This window comes from Petaurus breviceps, unplaced genomic scaffold (assembly GCF_028583685.1).
Source record: "Petaurus breviceps papuanus isolate PSGF00001 unplaced genomic scaffold, PetGlider_PUasm1.0 90779, whole genome shotgun sequence".
NCBI classification, from domain to species: Eukaryota; Metazoa; Chordata; class Mammalia; order Diprotodontia; family Petauridae; genus Petaurus; species Petaurus breviceps.
The window spans coordinates 5188840-5215086 of NW_027187344.1; the positions used below are offsets into that span (position 1 = coordinate 5188840).

Here is a 26247-nt window from a genome sequence, read left to right on the forward strand (position 1 = left end):
TTGGCAAGCATGGATGGGTTGTAACCTGCCACAGTAAATAGCAGTATTAAGTGCTTAAGCATCTAGTAAATGTCTGGTGACCATAAGTAAGCTCACAAGTCTATTTGTGTATCTGATTAGTGACTAGAATGAGAGAGGTCTGAACTGTCCAGAACACACCTATTCAGTATGGGAATCCACATCTATGGAAGTCCGGGAGAAACAGGAGCATGTCCACAAAAAGGATAACCGAGAAGGAGAAAGAACTGAGGACTGATTGAAGGAACTAGGGAGAAGAACTGGGAGGGTGTGATGTTTTCAGGTCTGACATGTAGAAGGATTGCTTTGCTTGTCCCTCAGGGCTGGACTTAGAGAAATGGCTGAAAAGTTACAGGAAGGTAGACTTTTTTGCTTAATGTTCAGAAAAACTTCTTGACAATTAGAGCCATGAATTCCCATCCCTGGAGGCCTTCAACAGGAAGGCAAGTGATTATTTCTAAGAGATGTAGAGGGGCTTCTTGCTTGGATATGGCTTGGACTAGAAGGTCTCTAAAGTTCGTTTCAATTCTGAGCCTATGGGGGTAGGGGAGGTGCACCATAATTCTAGAATTAGAGGACAAAAGGGTCACTAGAGATCATCTAACTCAGTGCCCTTGTTTTGTAGAGGGAGAAACTGAGTGCCATAAAGGGCAAGTTACTTGCCCAGAGTCACACAATAAATTAGTGGCAGATCCAGAAACATAACCCAGGTCTCCTGACTCCCACGTCAGAGCTTTCCCTTGTACTATTTTAATTATATTCCTTTTGTTCAAAGGTTAATATTTAAACCAATGTGCCTTCTCTGAGCTTGTCTAAACTGGCCACAATGGAAAATAATCCAGAAAAGAAGAAAATTAGACTGGAGTTACATCAGTTGCTTTACTAAATCCACCAAGAGGAGATGGTTGTATTTCATTGTGGCAGGGAAGAATGGCAATGGGTTACATCCTGGTCTTGTCCAGGAAAGAGACTCAAGCAGCTAAAAGGCATCTTCCTCAGATGCTTATAAGCTAAGCCAAAACTAGAAATATTCCCACTTGGGGACAAGAGGCAGCTGAAAAGGAAAAGGCAGCAGAGTCACAGAGGAATGGCTGGTTATGGTCATTCTGAAAGAGGGTCAGGTTTGGCCCTCACCTCTGGGAGGCTTGGGGTTGATGGGATGTGTAGATGTCAGATGCATTTCCTGGTGACAGGTGAGAATTCTAAGAAAGAGCAGATGCCATGGAGAGAAAGTATGTCACACACACACATGTGTGTGTAGTGGGGAAAACTCCATTTGTCTTATGCTATTAGGGGTGATCTCAGGTCAATACCGTAAAGTCCCCAGTGGAAAAAAAAGGTCTTCCCAGTGTGAAAGTTGTAAGAGGGAAGAGCTCTTGTGCCTGTTGATTGTTATGGCACAGCGTGTCAGTTATGAAGCCCAGACCATAATGAGCAAGCATAACCATGTTTGGCTCTGGAGGGAATACCAGTGGAAAGTGCTGCAAGAGAGCCCTTACAGCACCATCAATCATTTTAAGCCTTGTCAGTTTTCTAATTTAAGCCCCTGCCCAGGGAACTTCTTGATGGCCTCCTGTTTTGGCCACACAGAGTTCCTGATCTAATAGTATTTTCTGCCCAACCTCTACTAACCCTTGGTTTGCTTTTCTTTACCCTACCCACCACCAAATCCTGGGACCCATTCCCATTTCACTCAGAGATTTGCCTTGAAAAGGAAGTCAGTAGTCTTTCTTTGGGGTCAGTGACCAAGCTTTGTGCTCTGATTTTCAACTCAAGAGTTTCACCCACTTGCCTGGTATTCAATGCATCCCCAAAGCTGGCCAGTCCCTACCTTTCCAACTCTATTTCCACTCCTTCCTCTTTATTTAGGTTGTAGTCATGGAGGTCTCCTTTCTATGAACAGGCTTTTCTATCATTAGACCTCAGATGTGCTTCTCCACTCGCCTTTCCAAATTCTCTCAGGCCCAGCTGAAGCCCTACCTTCTCCACAAAGTTTTCCCAACCCACATTTATCTCCCTTCTGAGTTCTTATTATTGAAAGTTAAGCAGCACCTTTATTACTAGTTAACGTTTTTGTGTTTGTACCTTGTCTCCCCCACCAGTACCGTATCAAGACCAAGCCTTACACTTCTCTCCATCTTCTTCTCAAGCCCCTGTAACTACTGCAGGGTCCCACACACAGTAAAGTGCTTGATAAATGTCCACTTACTGATCTGAATACTGGACTGACTTAGCTTGGCTTGAAGTTATTTGTTAATAGGGAACAGTCATAAAGATTGAAAAAAAGGGCACTTTGCATCAGAAATTTTGGGTACTTTCTCTGACAATACTGCTCTACATAATTCAAGCCAGTCTGCCCTCCCCTTAGCCCAATTCTACCAGGCTTCAAGGGCCAAGTCAAATTCTGCCTCTTATGAGAATTTCCCCAACTATTCTCGCCTTCACTGATCACCCTTTCTCCTAAATTGCCAGCATTTAAGGTATTTACCATACAATTTAGCACTTAACTAAATACTGACATATACTATTCATTATAATTTTATGTGTATTAGCCATCTTTCTAACTAGATTGCAATTTCCATGAGGGCAGGGACAATTCCCCATAACAAGCACTTAGTCCAATGATGAGCCCAAATAAGCACTCACTAGACCTTTGACTGGTAATTTTCTTTTTTGCTTTTTGGAGGGAAATTGCAGTTAAGTGACTTGCCCAAGGTCAAACGGCTATTTTTTCTGTTAAGTGTCTGAGGCCTGATCCGAACCCAGGTCTTCCTGACTCCAGGGCCAGTGCTCTATTCACTGCACCACCTAGCCGCCCCTGACTGGTAATTTTCTGATGAGAGAAACTGTTCACCTTGGATCATTTCAGCATTCTCTGCTCACTTCTCCTTGGCAGCTATTTTATGACACACAAAATTCTCATCCAGAGGGTAAGTAGGAAAAATAAGAGAGGAAATTGGCTTTAGTCCAGTTACTAGGTTTTAGCTGTTCTGATAGGATGTTTGAGAGAAGCAGCAGGAATCTGAAGCTACAGACTTCCTTCTTAATGAATAGAACATAACATGGCCAAATTAAAAACTTAGTGAACTGATAAAGTAACAAATTTGTCTGACTGCATTTAAATTGTACGGAGTGTGGTACTGTGGACAGAGGCCTGGAGTAGGAGTCCAGAGACTGCGGTTTTAGTTCTATTGCCACTAACTCTTTGTGCAACCTTGGACAAAGTGCCTGCCCCCACTCAGCCTGTTTCCATGTCTTTAAATCAAGGGAGCTACACTAAATGGTCTCCAATGTCCATTCTATCTCTGATAACATTCAATCTTCAGGCTGGATACTAAAATAAAGTAGGATAGAACAGACACAGGGAGAAAGAGAACCAATGGCTTACAGGTGTGAATGGGGAACCAAAATACAAGCGGCTGTGTCCAAAAAATTCATCGGCCAAGGCAGGCGTGGTGATAAGCTAGGCTGATCCTTAGATCACAGACAGACAATCTGTCAAACACAAGGCCTTTCTAACTTGGTAGCTGCTGCCAGTGCTTGTGCTCTGCCGCAAACCCAATGTCATCTCCAGAATACAACAAAGCATTAGAGGAAGACTTAAGTGGAAAAACATCATCAATTACTGGAAAAAAAAAAAAGTGCCACATTAGACAAAAAATACAGAAACATCAAATCAAGAAAAATGGGTTGAGGGTCAGCTAGGTGGCACAGTGAATAGAGCACTGGCCCTGGAGTCAGGAGGACCCAACTTCAAATCCGGCCTCAGACACTTAACACAAAAACTAGCCATGTGACCTTGGGCAAGTCACTTAACCCCAATTGCCCTCCCCCCCAAAAAAGCAAAAAAAAAAATTATATATATATATATATATACATATATATATATATATATATAAAGAAAAATAGGTTAGAGGAAAAAAAAACATTCATTACCTCAGGTTTCTAGGAGGGATATACCAAAGTCAGAGCAAAAATACTTCAAGAAGAGGTGAGAAATTTCTCAGAGCCAGGCAAGCTGAAGCAACTACAAGGCAAGACAGTGGACTCTGGAAACAGAGAGCCCACACCTGGAGGTTAGACTAGGAGGGGAAAACAATCCTATTAAATCCCTAAAAAACCTATAAGTTAGAGGTGATTTGGAAAACTGCACTCAGCAATTGTTTATAATTCATTCCTCTTTCCTGATATTCTTTTTGTAATGCTGTTGCTGTTTTGCTTGCTTTTATCTTCTCATTTCTTACTAATATTTCTTTTAAGTCTTCAAGACATAAAAGATGCGTGGTTTCACAGACACAGGAGGAGCCCTAGGCCCTAGGGAGTGCTAAATTCCTCCCCAAGTCCTTCCTTTGATTAAAAAAACAAAAAGAAAAGGAAACTACCACATAAATCATCCAGTCCTTTGGAAAAATTATTTATTAAAGAAAACTTCCATTAAGAAAGTATACTCTCAGCAGAGCTAATAACCCCTGTAGGAATTACACAGAACTGGCCATATACAAACCCAACAGCATCCAGGCTGAGAACATCTAGAAGTTACTGCCCACATTACCTTGGTCCTATCCACCCAGGGTAACCACTCCAAGCTCAGGAGCCATGTCCCTGCTGGACTTGTCACACCCCTTTAATCTACAACCCACCAACAGGACGATCTGACCTTTTATTGTTCATGAAACTCCCATGGCTGCACTGTCTCCACCTCATAACACTTACTGATAGCCACAGGGATGTTTGAGATAGTGGGCACATATGACACAATGAACGTATGAAACCTGGACAATGGCATCAAAGATGGTCTAATGGCAGGGTTTAACTGAAGCTAGAAGAGTGAAGGGTATTCCTTAGGATCCAGGAATGAGTAATTTGGGGTATTATTGAGTACATGAGACAGCCCAGAGCAGACAAGCCAGGATAATCCCAGGAGACCTTGGCTGGATGGAAGCTACATCCACTGAGAGGCCCTACAAATGCCATCTGGCACTCTTAGCTGGAAGTGGGCAGCTGTTAGTTTCCTTCTCAAGGCAAGGGTATAACAATACCCAGACAAAGTTAGAGGGTCTAGAGGCTGCATCCTCCTTCCATTATACATAGTCTAAAATTTCAGTCTCCATTTCATTTTCACTCCCATCTGAGGGCTTGAAGTCTTCTTCCTCCTCTTCCTCCTCTTCTTCCTCCTCTTCTTCTTCTTCCTCTTCTTCATCATCATCCTCATCCTCCCCAGACTCATATGTTAACTGCTCTTTCCCACCTTCGGTTTTGGCGGCACTTGAGAACAAAGCTGGGTGCGAAAGGGAAAGAGAAGGATGTGTTGCCTTAGGTACCCAAACCCACTGACCCAAAAGAACAGAGATGGCTCAGAGATCCTACTGACCAGCAGGAAGAGTCATTCATGGGCATGAAGCACTGCTGGCTCTTCCAAACCCTGGCTTCCTTCACTACTCTTAATACGTGCACAGCACAGGTGCAGGCTTCTTTCTTTCCCTTTCCCTTCTGCCATGGCTTTCTCCCTCACCGCACTGTCTGGCAGAAGTGGATGGGGTGGTAGTGCCATGGAGGGATAGTGACAGCCTTAGCCGCTACATGCCACTTTTGCTTATCAATAAGGAAGGGGAAGGGGTCTGGGACAAGAAGAAATAGGAATGAAAACAGGAATGATGAGATCAGCTAAAACCTTGTCCCACTCTTACCTCAAGGAGAAAATTAAAGCCAATTCTCAGGAGCCACTCAGAGCAGGTCCTGTAGCTTGACTATCACATAATGCTCATCTAGTCCTTTCCCATGAGTGGAGAAGGGTCCTGATGCTACCCAAAACTGGTTCTATAAGAAGCTACTCCAAGAGCCAATGTTATTCTAAATATTAATTTTAAAATCCTAAAATATTAGGACTAGAAAGACCTTTCCAAATTTCCTACTTTACAGATAGGGAAACTGAGGTACAAAGAAATGAAATGACTTAACAAAAAAGCTAGGCTTTGAACCTAGCTCTTTTGTTGGGCTCAACATACTCTGAGACCCCAGGAGCTTCTCACCAGGCCTTTTGGAACGAATGATCTGCCGGATCATCAAGGACATGGTGTCCCTCAGGTCATCACTGGTCTTCTGAAGACACCAACCATCACGCTCTGTACACTCAGTCTCCATCCCATCATTACGATGGATAATCTTCTGTAACCTACAAGCAGCCAGGGCTGGGTCAGTGGGCAAATAAGGGTCCAAAGAAAGCACTAACAGGGCCGGCCAGTGTGGTTTCTATAGGTTGTTTGTGAGATGATAAAGGGAAAAAAGTGCCCAATCATCCTGGACTGATTCCATTTCCCTGCCAGTGATTCTGTTGCAAGGAACAAGGTGTTCTCTCTGTCTCTCTCTTTCTCTCTCTCCCTATTCAGTTAATTGAATTGACAAAAACTTTTAGACTTCACGAGCAACCCTCCTGGTCTCCCTGGGTCACTCCAAACGGAGCTGCTAATCAAAAAAGGGAAATAACCATATATAAGTTCAGAGATTCCCATACAAACATGTGCATGTGGCAGAGCAGCATGGTGATCGACTAGATGAACAGGAATACACACATTTATAGCTTCATTCCTTCTCTTTAACAAAAACTAACTAGCTTAAGAGAAATGTATTACACAGTGAATTGGTTGTTTGAGAACAGCCAGAAATCTAACTTTCTAGCACAGAAGAAAAAATAAGGCCTCAAAAATTAGAAAGGTGTCAGAGAAGAAATTTCCAATGAAATTCAGAAGTCTGTTTCCCCAGAACTTTTCCCCCAAGACCCGGCCTCATCATACCCTTCCACATTTAAATCACAGAGCTGATAGAACATCTGCCGATATGGTGGCAGGGCCCCTTCCCGGAAGACATAGACAGAGTCCTGAGGGAACAAAACAACCAGAGTTTTAGTAGAAGCTACTCCTGTGTTTTCACCATCAAAGAGAGATACTATGCAGCTCAGTGCCAGCCACCAAGAGACACTTCTCCAACTCCTAAAATCTTTTTTTTTTTTTTTTGCTTTTTGGAGGGGGGAAGGTAGAGCAATTGGGGTTAAGTGACTTGTCCAAGGTCACATGGCTAGTTTTGTGTTAAGTGTCTGAGGCTGGATTTGAATTCAGGTCCTCCTGACTCTAGGGCCAGTGCTCTATTCACTGCACCACCTAGCCGCCCCACCAGCTCCTAACATCTTACAGCATTCAGGGGTGGGAAGGAAGAACAGTGGGTTTGTGAGGGGACAGAAATAAAAGAAAGACCACAATCCCCAATGGTTATCTCCTTCTCCCATTTCTGAAATTCTACACCACTTACTGTCCATACCATATGATATAGTACTTGATGACACAGTGTCTTTATACTATTCCCTATTTGATTGATATGGTTATATCTTACCTTCCTAAGCAGACTAAAGGCTCCCTGAAATACAAAGCTAGGGACATAAATACTTGTTCTTCAACTGAACTTCTCCACCAAGTACTGTATATAGTGGATACTCAGTTTGTTGACTGAGCACTTACACCCTGCCTTTTTATCCTGAATACTATATAAGATTCATGGACAAGATTTGAAAGGGCCAAAGGGCATTTATTTATTTATTTTTTTTTTATTTATCAAGCAATCGGGGTTAAGTAACTTGCTCAAGGTTACACGGCCAGTTATTTCTGGGTGTGGTGCTGAGTATTCTGAGCCCAGATTTGATCCAGGTTATCCTGACACTGGAGCCGGTGCTCTTACTTACTGAGCCACCTGGCCGCCCCTACCAAAGGGTATTTATTTGCAGAAAGTCACTGACAATGCCCACAGCTGCACTCCAGAATCCAGACAGGACTTTTCCCTGGAAGGGGATAATTCACAGCCTTCATACTTGGCAGAGATTAAAAACCAAAGTTAGTTGTCCCTCTTCCCATAACTGCTCTGGACAAAGCAGACAGCACCCACCTTGAGCTTGTACTTGTTAGAGGCTGATTTCTTGATACCCCCAGTCCCCGAGGTGCCTAGTCCATGCTTCAGGTCATGCATGGTGACCAGTTGGCTGGCTGGGAGAAGACAAGAAGCTTTGGAATTCAATACTGTCAAATGTCACATTCAATTTCACTTACTCTCTTGATGCCTATGTTCCTGCTCATCATCTCTTACATATGGAATTAAATTCCCTGAGGACTTCATTGTGGAGATACGCACATACTGGAAATTAGATTTAGAATAAAAAAATATGGGTAGAAATCCAGACTCTGCTACTTACTACTTGTGTAACCTTGGGCAAGACATTGCATACCCCTGAATATCAGTTTCATCATTTGCCAAATGAGGAAATGGAATGGCTACTATTAAAGATCCATTCCAGATCTGAACATAGCTATGGTGGCAGGAAGAATCACTGCTACTAGGGGTGATCCATCCTCTTGTTTCATATTCCCCTCCCCAACCTATCTGGGATGTCCAAGTAGGAAGAATGCCACCCTGGGGGGCAGTGCCCTACCCTCTATTGTTCCTCCTTGCCTGAGCTGCTTGACTGTTCAGAGTGTGAAAAAACTGATGTTAACAACTTCACTCATTGTAAAATGGAAAGACTTACATCCGCTCTGCCTCTACTTCCTATGGGCCCTTACACTGATAAGCTATGGAACTCTGGGCCTTGCCATCCCCTCTCACTGAACCTGAGGCCTCCTAGTCTTCTGGATGTGCTTTGTAGTTAAATGTTCTTTTCTGAGCTGTCTCCCCCAGTTAGACTGGGGGAGCAACCTGAGGTGAGGTACTGTGTAGCTTTTTCTATTTGTAACCCCGATACTTAGAACAGTGCTTGGTAAATAGTAAATACTTAGTTTTGTTTTGTTTTTTTTCCATTCATTCATTCCACAGCAAGTCCTGGTACCATTCTAGGATGATCTCAATTTGATTCTCATTTGTCTGCCCACATGGCTCATTCTAGGGTAGCTGGCTTGAAGGCAAATCACTCCTCTGTTTGCTAGAAAGCCACAATTACTTACGTGTCTTCTTAACTGTGATGGGGAGGCTGTAGTTGTAGGTGCTGCGTTTTGCTTTGACAGGCATGTCATTGGGGGCATAACCTGGAGACAAAATAAGAGAACAGAGACTGAGGCTGGGCACAAAGAAACAGAGCTGGCTTCAAAGAGGAATAAACTAGGATCACAAGACAGTAGAGTCACAAGACAGTAAGAAATGCTAGAGTGGGCCTGAAGAGAATCAGCTTGGTAGCCCAAGCTACCAAGAGATCTTTATTTTAAGCAAACATAGGAAAGTATTCTTAGCCTAGCTGTAACAGAGAGTTACAAGTCTATCCCTATTAGAAGAGAGGACAGGTGTATAACAAACTAGAAACTATAAAGACTAAAAGAAAGCAAACAAGCTGAGGTATAGTTTTGCCTCTGGTTTTTATTATTGTGGTGGTGGTTTATTTTACCATATTTCATTCCACAGCGAATTCGGAAATCTAGGACTTGATAAACCTTGGCTTCTGGATTTTTTCTCGGGTCATATCCATACCGAATCCACAAACTCCTCCAGGGACCTGTTATCTGCAAAAGTACAATTTCAAAGGTTTGTTAAGGCTCCAGGATCCTAAAGAACTAATAAATTTCAGGCTTTTCCTCAGGGACATACTGATCATGATAATGAAATCTTCCTAATACAGACAGTTCTTGCTTTATGTGAGTGGACTGTTCTGTAGGCCTCTACGTAAAGTGATTTTACACAATGTGAATTTTCCCACAGACATTGGGAAGAGAGGGACGGATGGAGAGAGGAAGGCAGTAAAGGGTCTCTTTGTCCATGGAGGGAGGAGGCGAGGACACGTGCAGGGCAGGGACAAAGAGCCAGGACCAGCCACCTGGAGGCCTGACTGGAACCGAAAGGAAGAATACAAAGGAGGCAGACATGTTGAAGCCAGATATGGACACACACAGGAGAAGACAGTAACACGAAGGGGCCAGGGACAGACATTCAGTTCTCCGGGCACAGATGGACAAAAGAAAACCACATAGGGGCCAGACACACCTCTCTTGGCACCAGAGGTCTCAAGCCAAGCCCCCTTCAGCTCGTGGTGGCAATCTACCTGTCTGTTCTGCTTTCACTTGGAGAGTTTTTTTTAGGGTTTTTTTTTTTTTAATGAGGGAGTGGGAGGCTGTGGAACACTAAGCAGAGGGGCAGAAGCGGAGAGAGAGCACACTACAGTAAAGTTAACAAAGATGTTAGGGATTGCTCTGGATCTCTTCTTCTTGTAGAGCTATGATCCCAAGACCACGGATGGCTATGGCTCTGTGACTGTTTTAAGTAGGTGATTTCTAAATCCCTTTTCCACTCTACCTTTTTGGGCACCAAAGCATTACAAAAAGCCTATGCAGCAAAATCCATAATAGATGTCAGGATACTCACCATATAATAGGCCACGTAAGGAAGCAAGACTTTGAGTTTATCTGGGTGGACACTAATGTTGGCCTTGACAGCATTACGGGACCAGATAGGACGAATGTCAAACAGCTAGAAAAAAGTGAAGGTTAGAGAAAAAAAAATTATCTACAAGCTCCAAAACAGCCACGATCTAGAACGTCACAGGGTCTGTGGCTGGTGACTGCTATCAGGGAAAAGACGAGGCTGTGGGAAGGGCTAAACACACTTTCTATAGCCTCATGGCCTAAAACTCCTACACTTTTTCCATTCTAAGCTCTTTGAAAGAGCACTTCTAGAAATATTTAAATTGGTGATACATTATTTTGGTCCTGGTAACAAGTAGAAAACTTTTAAGTTGGAAATGTATAACTTCCCCTTAAATAGAGAGAATAAGCTTGATTCAGTGACTATGTATTGATTCACTCTTCACTGTGCACCAAGTACTGTAAAACAAAGGAAAAGGAAGTTTACAATCTAGATGGGAAAACAGAATGTTGACTTTTCCAAAGGTATATACAAATTAATAAAATAATGCAAACTTTGTCAGGGTTAAGGGAATGTGGGGTAATGGAAGTCACCTGAGAACTAATTAAATACTGGAGTTGCAGTTACAAGCTTCACTTGGATAATCCAAGCACTTCTCCCCGCCCCACCCCCGTTCCAGGTGCCTGCACCAGTGGAAGCTGCTTGGTGGAGGTGTGAAGGAAGAGTTGTCCTGAGATTACAAGATGAAGTACTCGTTACTTTTAGAACTGAAATCTGGAGGTGAAAAATCCACATCTGCTGATTCAAAAAGAGCAAACACGCACAAATCCAAACAGCTGAGCAAACAAGAGGCAGTTCATGGCAGGCCTGGGCCTCTTCGGATGTCATTACCTTTCTCAGCTCCTCCTCCATCTTTCTGTCTATGGGGTTCGTGCACAGCCTCCTCCAGGTCTGCACAGCAGCCTCCAGTGGCTTCATGGGCACTTCATCATCTTCAAAGTTCACAAAGATGGCGTTGTGGGGCCGCCGAGCTCTACTCAGGCCAATAAGGTTCTCACCAGAGACAGGCGGGTTATTGTAGCCTTCCCTGAGGGAGAACACGACAGACACAATGTAACATCACAGCAAGCAACAGATCGCCTTCAAATTTTCAGGAAATCATGCTTTTATTAAGGTGGATTCCCCTTCCACATTTTCATAGATGGTTTTATGAGTTGCTATGGTCAAAAAAAATCTAACGCCTAGTGGCCAATCTTCTATTTTTTTTTAATGTTTTAATGATACTTTTTCTTTTTTTAAATATCACTTTCCAAAGACATTTCCCACCCACTTTCACCCCTCCTTAGAACAAGCACAATACTGTCAAACAATACAAATCACCACATCCTTCACATCCTTCACATCCTTGATTCAACCTTTTATTGATAGTCTCTCCAAACCTGTCAAGGCTAGTTCTTGCTTGGACAAGAGACACAGAAGCTGTCACAGAGCTCTGCATGAAATCTTTTTACCTTGGTAAGAACTGACAGAGCATGTACCCCACTGGTATAACCTCTGAAATACCAAGGTTACCTCCATACCACAATGAGGTTTCAACTAAGAACTTTAGTAAAAGATATAGACCTAGAGAGGAGGAGAATAGTATAACACAAAGAATGCTGGCTTTGTAGTAAAAAGATCAAAGCTGAAATTTTGGTTCTGATGCTTACTAGACTACAGATAAGGCACTGGACCTCTCTGAGCCTCAGTCTACTCATTTGTAAAATGAGAATAATATGTGCACTACCTCTTTCACAGGATTGTTGTGAGAAAAGCACTCTGTAAACTTTAATGTACTCTATAAATATGAGTTATTATACAGGCATATACTCATGTTCTGTAAACCTATATGAAACCAGTGTGAGAGCTCAGAAGAAATTTAATACCTGCTTCTACCTACCATTCCCTTTGTAATCAATTTTCAAAAAGCCTAAAATTCATAGAGCTATCATCCTCCATCCTGCCTTCACCACCTTGCACCCACTGCAATATCCTCCTAATTGGGTCTCCCTGCCTAAAGTCTCTCTTCTCTCCCACCTATCTGCTACAAAGCTGATAAAGTGATTTTCCTCAAGTCTGCCCATGTTACTTCTCCCTCACCTCCTTCAAAATCTCCAATGGCTACCTTTAGGATCAAACAGGAACACCTGCTCAGCTTGTAAAGCCTTTTACAGCCTGGTACCAACCCACATTTCCAGTCTCATTATACGTTATTTCCTTTCCTGTCCAGCCAAAGTAGCCAGTTTGCTGTTGTTCCCATATTATTACATCTCTGAACTCCCACCTTCTACACAGACTATCCCTAATGCCTCCAGTAGGAGCTACTCTACTGGTGCTGGAGGGCACGGTGGAACAAGAACTATGGAACACTCTTCTTCTGCAACCTTCCTACCAATGCCTCTTTTCTTTTCCCCTCCCCTCCCCTTGCAGAAAAGAATCCAGAATTCTCATTTCACTTGGACCCTCAGGCCCCCTCTCTCCTTCTCAATGATGGTGGGCTGGGTCATTCCAGGTTCCCTGCCTTGCAGAGCAGACATGGCTGCTCACATTGATTTTTCCTTAGTTACTCATTAGAATCCCTTGTTTTCTTCAAAATTTAGCTCAAGAAGCATTTTCTACATGAAGCCTTGGGTGACTTCTCATCTGAGTTCTAATCCTAGCTTTGTCACTAACCAGTTAGGTGCCCTTGGGCAAATCACTGACCCTCTCTAGGCCTCAAATGTCTTCCTCTGTAAAATAAAGGGAATGAACTAAATGATCTTTAATGTCTTTTCCAATTTAAAAAAAAAATCCTGTAACTCAAAACAGATTTTTTTTTTAACAGTGTACTGGTTCTTGAAAATAATTTGTAAAGCTGCAAGATTCTATCTGCATCTGATTTAGGATATTTAATATAGGAAATCATATATCCTGGATAGCTATTAGTGTTATCTTGGTAAATGTGTGGAGGGACAAGGTAAACAGTACAGGTTTTCCTCATAGAGACAGTGAACTTCAAAAAGACATTCTTTCCATTCCCCTTGACTTTATGAAGGGTGATAATTAAGCCATCCTTGACAGATATGAAGTGCAACAATTCCCCAGCTGGAAATGACCCTTTTCCCCTTAGATCATTTACAGTATAGCATTAAAAAAAAAACCTTTGATTTTATTTATTTTGTATATTTATTTTATATTATAATTATTTGTATATATGCCAGATATTCCTTCTGAACTGTAACCTCCTGAGGGGTTTCTTACTGATCTCACAATATTAACTATTTGTTGAATTGAAAATCTTTTTTTTTTTAAATTAAATTCCAACAGAGATCCATGCTTGGTTATTCATTCTGGTACTTTAGCAAACTTTTTTTTAAACAACCAAGAAAAGTAAAGTAAAAGTAGTCTGAATTTCCCACTTCAAAATAATGTTTTGGGAGAAATAGTCAATTTTCCCTGTTACAAAGGAAAACCTGAATTGCCAAAAAAAGGGTTTCCCAGTGAAACATTTCTATTTCCCCAGTGAGACATATGGAAAATCACTTCGATTCTAGATATGTTTAATGTTGTTAGGGAGGCCTTGGGAAGTCAGGAGAATCAACATAAAGGAGCTTGATTTCAGTTAAAAATAAGAAAACTGAAAACAGATAAAGGCAAGACACCTATGAATATTAGTTCTCAAATCACTCCAGGTGCTTTTTTCCCAAATTTTTCAGTTGTCACCTTGATAGAGAGAAACTTAATTCTGTATCTAAAAAGGGGTCAAGTGAGGAAGCACCTGGAAGTAGAGAGATACATGAGTTTTTCTGGCAATTTGAAGGACAACTTCTACGAATAATCAACTGCCTTTCTGGGGAAAAAAGGCAGGTGTCTTTTCCTTTTATTTCCCCCCCCAAATTTGTCCTTTTCCTTCACCAGAAAGCAAATAAGACAAAACAAATGGCCTTCTTAGCAAAATAGAAACCAGGAGACTTAGGATTCTCTGTGGTTCTTTACCTTCTTGCCCCACCTAAAGCCACTGTTCAAAAAAATTGGGCTGTAGGGAGGTGGAGAAAAGGGTGGGGAGGGGTACAGGACACACACAACCATGGCAGGATTCCTGCTTACCAATATACTCAGATCACTTTAGTATGGTCAAAAGGAATAGAGTTCCAAATAGGTACCTTATTGCACTTGGTCCCCAATTAAGCTAATAAATGATTACCTGATGGCCAAAAAGAATCAGAATCTCAGTGTTAGCAGCAGCCTGACAGGGCTGTGTAAACAGACTTGACTTTCAGTTTATCCATGGTAAAATTAAGTCAATTCATTCTGGACCTCAGAAATCATTATCTGCCTCTACTGATTATATGGGGAAGCAAGTTGTTTAATCAGCAACTTAAGAAGCACTAAGATAGCAATACCAGGTGATATTAAACTGCTTTAAACTGGAAGAAGCAGTGAAAGGTGAGAATTTACTCCTAAAAGATGAAGCTAAATGACATGTTTCATATTAGCAATAGTTGGAGAGAAGCGATTGATAGTAAGTGCTGCCCTCTAGCTTCAGAGGCCAGCCATAACCATTCAGGTTTTGGAAACCTGGCAACTATCTTTCTTTGGATACAATAGTCATTATTGACTCAACATTAGCTCTGAGTTGAGTTTCAAATAGTCTATACCCTCTCTGGATCTGATGTAATATAAGAAATCTTGCTCCCTGAATAACTATTAAAATTATCTTGGGAAATATATGGAGGGAGAAGGCAAACAGTGGAGGCTAAGATACTCAAGCTACTATAGCCAGAACCTCTTGCCAGATCCATTTTGTGACCAAGGGCATGCATCTGTAAGACTTTTAGTTGGGGTTCAGTGAATAAGACCAAGAAAAATAAGCAAGACTAGTCAGGTCACAAAGAGTCACACCCCTCATTTTTAGTATCACTAACAAAGGATTCTAGCAATTGGATAAACTAGCCACAGACCTGAATAGTAAATAAATTTTAATATTTAGTCAGCCAATTAAGAAGTATTTATTAAAGCACCTGCTATATGCCAAGCACTGTACTAAGTACTGGGATTACAAAGAAAGGCAAAAGGCAGTCCTTGCCTTCAAGGAACTCATAAGTTAAATATGTGTTATATACAGGATAGACAAGAAATAATTAACAGAGGGAAGGCATTGGAATTAAGAGGACAGGTTTCCTATAGAAAGTAAGATTTTAGGGGTGGCTATGTGTCGCAGTGAATAGAGCATCGGCCTTGGAGTCAGGAGGACCTGAGTTCAAATCTGGCCTTAGACACTTAACACTTATTAGCCATGTGAACTTGGGCAAGTCACTTAACCCCAAATGCCCTGCCCTCCCCCTCCAAAAAACAAAATAAAAAAACTTTAAAAAAAAGTAAGACTTTAGTTGGCACTTGAAGGGAGCCAGGATGAAGAGGTGAGAAGGGAGAGAATTTCAGGCATGGGGTATAGTCAGAGAAAATGCCTAGAGCACAGCGATGGAGTGTCTTGTTTGTGGAACCGTGTAACTAGATCAAAGACTATATGGGTGGATATAATGTATAAGAAGACCAGGATCTATGAAGGGATCTAAATGCCAAACAGGATTTTGTATTTGATCCTGAAGGTGATACAGAACCACTAGAGTTTACTGAGTAAGGAGGTGACAGGGTTGGATCGGTGCTTTAAGAAAATCATGCTGGAGGATGGATGGGAGTGGGGAAAGACCATGGCAATCAGAACAACCAGCAGGTCATGGTAACAGAGTATGCACCAGGGTGAAAACAGTATCACAGGGGAGGGGGGAATATTCAAGAGATGTTGCAAAGGTGAAATCGACAGGCCCTGGCAATAGACCGGATATGGGGGAGGGGTGGTACTGAGAGACTGAGTGAGGAATCAGGGATGATGTCTAGGTTGTAAGGCTAGAGAACTGGGAGGATGTGACAGAGAAATCTGGAAGGGAAGGGGGAAGATTAGAGGAAAAGATAATGAGTTCAATTTGAACACGTTGAGTTTAAGATGTCTACTGGCCATCCAGTTTGAGATGTGTGAAAGGCAGTTGGAGATGTGACACTGAAGGTCAGCAGAGTTTCAGGAAGTATATGCAGATCTGAGAAGCATCAGCACAGAGATGATAATTAAATCCATGGGAGCCAATAAAATCATCAAGTGTAGTACAGAAGGAGAAAAGAAAAGAACCCAAGACAGAGTTCTGTAGACACCCACAATGAGTGGGCATGACCTGGATGTGGATCCAGCAACAGAGAGTGAAGGCAGGCCAGAGAGGTAGGAGGAGAACCAGAAGGGAATGGTATCCCAGGAACCCAGAGAGAAGAGAAGATCAGGAAGAAGGTGGTAATCGACAGTGTCAGAGGCTGGAGAGGTCAAGAAGGATGGGGATTGAGAAAAGGACATTGGATTTGCCAATTAAGGGATGAATGGTAACTTTGTTGGTTTTTTTCTCTTTTCATTGGAGGCAATCAAGTTTAAGTGTCTTGCCCAGGATCATACTGCTAGTTAAGTATCTAAGATCAAATTTGAACTCAGGCCCTCCTGACTGCAAAGCAGTGCTCTATCCATCGGCTGTTCCCACTGGTAACTTTGGAGACAGTAATTTCAGTGATATGATAAGGTCAGAGGTTAGATCATCAGGAGTGAAGGGTAGAGTTAGAAGAGAGGAAGCAGAAGCATCTGTTGTAAATGGCCTTCTCAAGTTTTGCTACAAAGGGCAGAAGAGAAGTAGAATGATAGTGGGGACAGAAGGATCAAGTGACGGTTTTTTTCAGGATGGGGAGACATGGGCATGTTTGTAGGCAGTGGGGAAGCAGACAATGGATAGGGAGATGGAAGATGAGTGGCAAAGTGGAAATGACATAGGGGGCAATCCATTAAAGGAGACAAGATGGAATGGGACTGCTTGAGCAGGTTGAGAGGAGTAAGGCCACTTCATCATGTGAGACAGGTGAAGAAAACGGTAGCAGAAGGCATCTGAGTGATATGAGATGAGGAAGAGGGGAGAAGAGGGAGCTCATGGTAAATGGCCTTGATTTTTTTTTTTGGAGGGGGGGGCTTGGAAGGGTGAAGGCAGGGCAATTGGGGTTAAGTGACTTGCCCAAGGTCACATGGCCATTTTTTGTGTTAAGTGTCTGAGGCCACATTTGAACTCTGGTCCTCTTGACTCCAGGGCCGTTGCTCTATTCACTGCACCACCTAGCTGCCCCAATGGCCTCAATTTTTTATGAAAAACATGAGGTAAGTTTCTTAGCTGAGAAGGTGAGGGGAGAAGGAGCCATGCGAGGTTTGAGGAAGGAGGGAAAAAATTGGAAGACCCACTTAGAAGAGTGGGATAGTGAATTGATAAGGCAAGTATAGAAGAACTGCCTAGCAATAGCAAGGGCCTTCTGAGGTTGTGTAAAAATAAATCTGTAGTGGACCCAGACAGGGAAGCTGTATGATTTTCTTCACCTCCCTTCAGCACTTATGTAGGAACAAAGATGTAGGAGTGATCCAAGGCTGACACTTGGTAGGGTGGAACTCAGGAGAAGACAGTGTAGAGATAAACTGCTTCACCAAAAGGTCAAATTATGGAAAAGAAGAGGGAAAAAGTATATATATTGAAGTGTCCTAGTATGAAGGCAAAAGTTGGAGAGGCAAGAAAGATTGTGAGGTAGGTGATGAACTAACTGAGGAAGGAAGAATATCGCTCTGGAGTCTGTAGACAACAGCTACCAGGATTGTGACTGGGTAGAAATGGTAGACTGTATGGGCCTCAAAGCAGGAGAGGTTATTGAGTGATAGAGGTAGGGGAAAAAATCTGAAAGTGGCAAGGAAAAGCAAAGAGTATTCCAATTCCCCTCAACCAGTGAACCAAGAGAAGTGAGTACTAGAAAGGGTGTCCAGGGAGGCTGTATCATGAAGGGGGAGGAGGAGGTGGGGTTTAGTGAGAGAGAGGAACCTGATGTCAGAAGGAGGGGAAAAGGAAAAGATTTAAGATAAAGGCAAGTTTGTCACCCATGGAATGAGTTTCCAGAGGACTCAGTGGAAAGGGCAGACTGGCAGGAACTTTGGGGTGGGAGGAATTAGAGGAATGGGAATCATCACCATAGAAGAAAAGAACTTTCCAATTAGATTACATGCTAGGTATTTTCAGGCTATATTTTTTTCCTTGGAGGAACATTCAATCTTATTTCTGGAATACTATCTTCTATTCAAAATGAAGTTAATTGTCTAAGGCAGAGTGATTCCTAATCCTGTTTTTTGCAACAGCATCAGAGTATCCTCAATTATCTCAAAGCTGTTTAAAAAATAACAAAATTTTTGCATTTGATCTTCACATCAGCCCTAGGAGGTAGGGTAATACAGGTATTATTATCTCTATTTTATAGATAAGGAAGCAAAAGGTCAAAGAGGTTAAGTGACTTACCTAGCGTCACAGAACTTGTGACAGCAAGACTGATACCCAAGTCCTCCTAACTCTGAGTCCAGCAATATATTTTTTTTAATTTGCTGAATTTTACAATGCTTTGGCTACCTTCTCCCTGGTCTTTGGCCTGCTGGCCTCCTTCTCCTGTTGCGTAACTCCCAGAACCTCTATTCTGAGGAAGAGCCTAGACCAGGGGTGGGCAACCTGCAGCCTCGAGACCACACGTGGCCCTCTAGGTCCTCAAGTGCAGCCCTTTGACTGAATCCAAACTTCAGAGAATGATAAACAAATCCCCTTAAACAAACTCCCTTAATTAAAGGATTTGTTCTGTGAAGTTTAGATTCAGTTAAAGGGCTGTACTTGAAGATCTAGAGGGCCACATATGGCCTTCAAGTCGAAGGTTCCTCAACCCTGGTCTAGGCTAACCAACTTCACTCCCCAGACCGTACCCCCCAATGGGTGCTCTCCTTACCCCTCCCCTTTAGTTCCTTTTTATGTGCTGTCTTCCTCATTAGACTGTAAGCTCTTAAGAACTGATGGCCTTTTTGCTTGTATGTGTATCCCCAGCACTTAGCAGTCTCTGGCACATAGTAAGTGATGTATAAATCCTTATTAACTTGGCAAATCAAATTATTACGAATGTACGGACATATATATATATATATAAAGGGATTATGTAGCTCCACTGGAATCACTGTTCTTAGTGGTAGTGTGGATAGAGAAATGATACATATTCTTATTTTTGACAATTCTCAATGTAGGAAAACCCCATCAATAATAACAGCTTTATTTATTTATATAGTGCTTTAATATAATTTATATATTTATATAGTGCTTTAACATTTGCAAAGCACTTTTTACACATTATCTGATTATGGTATTATCCCCATTTTACAGATAAGAAAACTGAAGGTTTAAAGAGAATAAGTGATTTGCCCATGGTCACCTACTAAATAGTAAAGGCAGAATTAATGCCCAGTTCTTCTGACTCCCAGGCCAGCATGATTTACACCACACCACACTGGCTCTCAGTAACTTATGAATTCTTCCTGATTCTGGGACTCTGTCAAATGGACAGTATATCAATCTGAAATTTGATGTTCCTAGTAGACACACACCCAGAGTACCACTTGTTTGGCCACTGAGTTCTTTGAAAGCTTCCTAGAAGGTGGATGAAGGGTGGTAGCGGGGAAGATACTCACCGATGCTGTGTTTCTGGCCGGTAGAAATAGTCCACTGGGGTGTCTAGACGAGAGAAAATTGGTGGGGGAATATAGAGAGGTAATTCCTGGTTGAAGAATTCTTCCTTCTCTGGTTTGAGCATAAGAACTTTGTCATACATAGAAGTGTTTTTGCAGCCTGCTTCTGTGTGTACTGCCAGATATTGAAAATCTGACATCCCTGGAAAGAGAGGTAAACAAATTACAATCACTATGATCAAGAAACATACCATAATCATAGCCATAATACAGGCTCTCTGTCACCTAAGAACACCTGACTCCTAGGCACCAAACTTCTAACATCCTTTAAAGGCTCTAAGGTAGTACTGCATTAGGAGCAAAAACACTAGTCATTTACTCCACTGAAGAGACAGCAGTAGCAGAACTAACTGTGTGCAAGTACTGTACAAAATGAACTTGAACTCAAATACCCTCTTATTTGCTTAATTGCTTGAATTAACATGCAATGTTCTTTCTGATCTACGTGATATTACAGTTTGACAGAAGCTGACAGGAAGAGACAGCATGGTGTAGTAGAAAGAGATGGAACAATCAGGGCCCTAGCTTTAGACATGCCACTAATTGGCTCCTCTTGGTATCTCAGCTTCCAGATCCATAAAATGAGGGGGACTGAATTAGATAACCTCTAAGATAACCTCTCCTTCAGTTCTAGAGTCTGATTCTGGTGTAGCTAGCTGAAACATATAAAGCTTAATGCACTTTATTTTTTAATCCTATGAATAACCTAGTCCCAGAAAGAACAAAGCCCTTTATCTTTATTACTCCATTCTGCTAAGCCTAATTAAAGTAGTTCTTGAGGAAATTCTATCCCTCACTATAATTCGTATATTTTTTTTCTCTATACATCTCTTCTTTTCTTCTACCTACTTTCTTTTTTCTCATTCTCATATCTCCTCCATATATATATAATTTTTGGAATGGGGAAGGCAAGGCAATTGGGGTTAAGTGACTTGCCAAAGGTCACACAACTAGTTAAGTGTCAAGTGTCTGAGGCCACATTTGAACTCAGGTCCTCCTGACTTCTGGACCAGTGCTCTATTCACTATGCCATCTAGCTGCCCCTCCTCCATCTATCTTAGGCCTGACACTGACAACATTCATGGACACAATTAGTCCCAGTGGATCTCTACCTTGAAATTTGTAAACAGTTGTAATGATGCCCAAAATTTCCATGTCAAACTTGACTTCTGCAACAGTCACTTCTCCACCCTCTGCTTTCTTCCGTCTTGTCTTCTTCTTGATCTTAAGCAGCAAACTACTAGTAGGGAAACGATTGGCACACACAGGATGGCAGTATGGATCCTTGGGGCGGAAGTACAGCTCCAACCTTTTGGCTGAGTCTGCATAGATCTACATAAGATCCAGTACCAGAGACAGAAAAGCATCAAATGTTATCCCAAACACACCATCCTCAAAGCTTTTATATATTCAACTAAAGACGTTGGGAAGGGCTGGAAGATGCAAAAGAAGAGCTAACAAATTTAAGAGATGAAAGAGACCTTTGAATATAAAATATTAGACCTGAAATGAAGCTTAAAGCCCATTTAGAGCAACCTAATCACTTTATAGAAGAAGAAACTAGGGCTCAGAGAACTAGAAGTTGGAGTTCCCAGGTTTTCCTATAATACTAAATTTCACAATGGAATTCTTTCAGGTGTTTTTATCTTAATTTCTCTCTGGCAAGAAAAAAAAGGGAATAATGATAGTCCCTTCCCTCAAAGGTTTCAAAAGAAATACAATATACATATCGTATGTATGTATGCATGTGTACAACATATGTATATAAAAGAAATGTATATAAGATATGGTTCAACAGACCCCACTGTTCCTAAGGTATAAAAACATATTGTAAACAAACCTTACAAAACCTGATGGGTACGAAATGTCCTTTACCATCCCAACACAAAAAATGACTTGAGTTCAAAGGAGTGAAAATTTAATCAACAACTAATGGCCTGCAGGAATTGGATCCTAAAAACAAGCCCAGGGAGGTAGCATGATACTGTGGCAGGAACGCTGACTCAGGCTCAAAGTAATAGGGACATTGACTACGTTTGTGAGCCTGGACCTCATTTTCCTCTTACGTTACAAATAGGGGGGGGTTGATTGGATGGTTTCTAAGGTCACTTGCAATTCGACATCTACGATCTTATAACGTATGTGATCACTATGATCACAAGCTAGTAGGGGACGGACCCGCTAGTCACTTTTAATATCAAGTAGGCAGCCACCGGACCTAAGAAGTTCCACAAAGGGATTCTCCCATCCTCCACGCCCACGTGAGGAGACTCGCTTTCTGCCCCGTTGCCTAGGAGACCGCTCTCCTTCTCCTCTTCCCCCTCCTCGGGCTCTTCCCCAACAACTCCCAGCCTGGCCCCCTCCGCTCTCGTCTGGAGTCTGGAGATTAACCCAAGCCCCCATCACCGCCTGGTCCCGCCGATTCTGACCCTGGAAACTCCTTCCTCTCCGCCCAGGGTCTGCAGCATCTTGGACACATCCCGCACCACGCCTGGGTACTCCACACACACCAGTCGCCTCTCCTGTTGCAACTCCACCGATACGGCCGCCATGATTCCCTACTTCCCGTCGTGCTCCGCGACTGCCTCTCGTGTCCTCACCCAAACCGTGCCCCGAATCTATCTTGTCACGAGTTCCGGGAAAGAAAGGTTCCGACCCTCTCTCCTCCACTACACTGGGTCTTTCGAGGGCCGGGAGAACGCGCCAGGGAACGAGCGCCCCCTGGTGGTTAAATCTGGAAACAACAAATTAAAGGTTTATGGTTTTTTTTTTTTAATAACACTAAACATTTTTCTTTGTTTTTCTACGGATTTGTGATTTCATGAGTAGAAGGAGCTTTCAGTAAGGAAACTCCTTCTACCAATGCATATGGCACCTTCTCTGCATCTTGTAACCTTAGTTGGCTGGGGCATGGATATATTGTAACTTTTTCAAGGATCACACAGCCAGGCGTCCTCAGCAAGGAGTACCTTCTTTGTGTCAAGCCTTGTGTAGCGCTGGGGATACAAAGAAATGCAGAAGAGAGCCCCTGCCTTTTAAGAGCTCACAATCTAATGGGGGTAGATAATATACAAACAGCTGTGCACATACAAGATAAGTTGAAGATAATCACAGAAGGAAGGTACTAACATTGCCTTTCATTTGTATAATTAGGAAAACAATTTCATATCCATTACTCATTTGACAAACATTTGTTTGAACCCCAGCCTGGGCACTGGGGAGAAGTAGGAGACATCATTGCATAATGGAAGTAAAAGTATTGGATTTGGAATTGGAGACCTGTTTTGCAATCTTAAATCTGTGGTTCTAATTTTGTAACCCTAACTCTAGGATCTGAGATCCTAACTCTGTGATCCTAACCCTAACTATGGGACTGAACACGTCACAGAACAAGTCACTTCTTGGAGCCTAAGTTTTATTGAAGGCATCATTTTGTAGACTTTTCAACCTACAAGGTTGGGAGGGATGAGAGGTTAGTTAGTTTGAGTGTTTCTTTTTCTTTTCTTTTTTTGAGGGGGGGAAGGCAGGGCAATTGGGGTTACATGACTTGCCCAAGTTGTGTCTGAGGCCGAATTTGAACTTGGGTCCTCCTGACTCCAGGCTCTATTCACTGTGCCACCTAGCTGCCCCTTGCGTGTTTCTTTGTGACAGAAGACACCTGAATCTGTTTTTCAGGCTGAGAGTAATGAGCCCAATTGGAGAGGTGTTGGAGAGAGATAAGATGATTTTTTTAAAAAGAGGTTCTAGAGGAGGCAGAAAATGAGATTAAATCAAAGGAAGGATTGGCCATTAGCCTTGGTAGAGAGGAGAGCTACTTATTCTTTGAAAATTGTGGGAAAATGGCACATGACTAGGGAAAAGAAAAGCTGTATCTTTTTGATAATTTTGTACCCTGTAAGGCAAGTTGGAATAGAACAGGAAACATCAGAGAGGAAAGTGAAGAGATATAAAGGGTATGGAGTCCTTGGAGGAGAAAGGATAAAGGAGTGTGTCCCCAGGGAGCACCTGAAGATACTGATGACATCCACCTGGAGTTTGGGGTTAGCCCTGAAGGCAGAGTCCTTCCTGGCCCTTCTGGTTCGTTCTATTAGTGAAACTATAAGAAAAGGCATTTGTGGGACCACAGGGGAGGAGGACCACATCCTGGAGGAGCAGGATGAAAAATCTAAATGATCTTAACAAAGGAAGGAAAATGAGCCTACATTCTGCTTCCCAAAATTTAGACAATGTAACCTGTTTCCTATGCTTCATTTCCACTTTTGATCATTAGGTCGGGTAGGTATTTCATGAGAAAATATCTTAGAACTTAGAAATTCAGGTACAATTAGACTCTTCTTATAATATCTAGACCTCATTGGAGCATCCAAATAATCTCTGTTACAGCCAGTTTCTATATAGTTCAGGTTATAATTTAATCTACCACCAACACAACACCCCAGCTGAACTGTACTGCCTCATGTATGTCCTGTTATTGGCATGTACAGAGTGTGAGCCATCTGTATCAGACACCTAGGAACATCTGACCCATGCCCTATTCATGCTTCTGTGCCCAGGACTTACCTGCCTTCCAGGCTTAGCTTACACTATACCTGGAATTCCATTATAATCTCCACCTGTTGAAATCCTTCCTATCTTTGAAAGCCTAGTTCTAATGACTCTTCTAGGAAGTCAGCAATTCCTGACCCCTAAGTTAGGAATTATCTTTTCTTCCACCATTCCCACAGCATTAGTTACTGCATTTATGATTCTCCCCCTTCTCTGCTGTATTATAACTGCCAGGAAAGCAGGAATTCGGATTATTTATGTTTATTTTACTTATATTTGTTTACAGTATTATATTTATAGTATTATTATATTATCTTAATAATTAATATATAATATATTTATAGATTTGTTTTTATGTGAAATATTTTATTAATTACTAATATGCTTTATTATATTATTTATTTACATTTGTTTATCTTATTTATCTTTGTCTCACATCCCTCCCTCCCCCCAGCACCTAGCACAGTATTCTATACATAGTCAACTAATCAAATGAATTAATTTTGTGGAAAGAAGGAAGGAAGGAGGTAGAAAGAGAGGAAAATATGATGGATGGGAGGGACAGAGGGTGGAAAGAAGGAGGAGATGAAGCCTAAAGTACTACAGGATATGAGCTTGTAAGACTGATTTGTTAAACCCAGGATTAATAGGCTTGTTAATGAGAGCAGTTTACTCTAAAGGGGTCTCCTTAGCAATTATGGCCTCCTTCTTAACATGTGACTTTGGTCATTTTTCCTTGTGAATGGCCTTCTGAGTTCAAAGAACTTTTCTCTAAATGAACTCAGTGGTGATAAATCTTTATCCTTTGAGGGCAGATTTGTTTTTAGGAAGCAACCATAAATCAGTTGGAACCATTTCTAGAGAATGAAGTAAGTGATCACTGAGCCACAATGCTTGGGGTTAGAAACATGATGTGCCTGACCATGAAGTCCAAATTGATTTCCTTTTATGACTTATGGATTGACCTCAGAACAGTCTAAGCAAGGGCAACATCATGTGAACCAGTGTGCAGTATCCCAAAGAAATGTCTTTAGAAGACAATTTTCATTTAGTGTGCAAATTCTAACAAAGAAAAGTACATAAAGATTATTACGTTACTCCTACCATTTGGAAAGTGTTTGCGGGAATAAATCTTGAAACAGTATCTGTCTCCATTTTTAGGAAAGCATTTCTTTATCCTCTTATGAAACAAAATGCCCAATACTTACATATGCAAATGAGGTGCTGTTTTTTTTTTTTAACTAAGATGCAGAATTTGTTCCTACTATTTTTCCAGAATATAGCTCATCTAGTAGCTCAGGTAGAATGTAAACTCTTTGAGGGCAGGGACTATTTCACTTTTGTCTTTATATTCCCAGCACCCAGGACAGTGCCTTCCAAATACAGTAGTAGGAATTTAACAAGTCTTTATTGAATTGGTCTGGAAGTTAGGAGCACACTGGCAATTAGCTCAAGAATAAGTTCTGCACTTTAGTATGAAGGTCAAAGGAGCAACACTACACTTTACATTTGCAATTGTACCCCAGATTCTGTTCTAGGTTCCAGACTGGGGTGTGGACAAATAGGGAATGTGTCCTCTCTTGGTATTAAACAGTTTTTTGCTCCTGGATCCTGAC

General features: G+C 41.9%; 1 protein-coding gene across 2 annotated transcripts; it reads right to left on the bottom strand.

Annotated features, from left to right (window-relative positions):
• Nucleotides 1–4416: 4416 nt before the first annotated feature.
• GTF3C5 (general transcription factor IIIC subunit 5) lies at nt 4417–22695 on the bottom strand. 2 transcript variants are annotated; one of them, XM_069069280.1, is made up of 11 exons: nt 22516–22695; nt 21199–21418; nt 20030–20228; nt 11293–11488; nt 10402–10506; nt 9431–9545; nt 8997–9077; nt 7948–8045; nt 6810–6892; nt 6024–6190; nt 4417–5296 (listed from the first exon to the last, which is right to left on the bottom strand). In XM_069069280.1, exons 1-11 carry the CDS (start codon nt 22636–22638, stop codon nt 5100–5102), a joined length of 1584 nt encoding a protein of 527 aa, XP_068925381.1. In that variant the 5' UTR covers nt 22639–22695; the 3' UTR covers nt 4417–5099. The 2 variants fall into 2 exon arrangements, with proteins under 2 accessions (XP_068925381.1, XP_068925382.1); XM_069069281.1 differs by having other exon boundaries at nt 6048–6190; nt 22516–22694.
• Between the last annotated feature and the right edge of the window lie 3552 nt (nt 22696–26247).

Bases quoted from the DNA above. Each gene is read 5' to 3' on its own strand.
- GTF3C5 (XM_069069280.1), bottom strand. From the start codon at position 22,638: ATGGCGGCCGTATCGGTGGAGTTGCAACAGGAGAGGCGACTGGTGTGT. The intron at 10,507-11,292 runs GTAATGACATCC...ACTTTTTTCTAG, and splicing joins TGGAGGAGGAGCTGAGAAAG to CTGTTTGACATTCGTCCTAT. The intron at 5,297-6,023 runs GTATGTTGAGCC...TTTCGCACCCAG, and splicing joins GAAGCTCCTGGGGTCTCAGA to CTTTGTTCTCAAGTGCCGCC.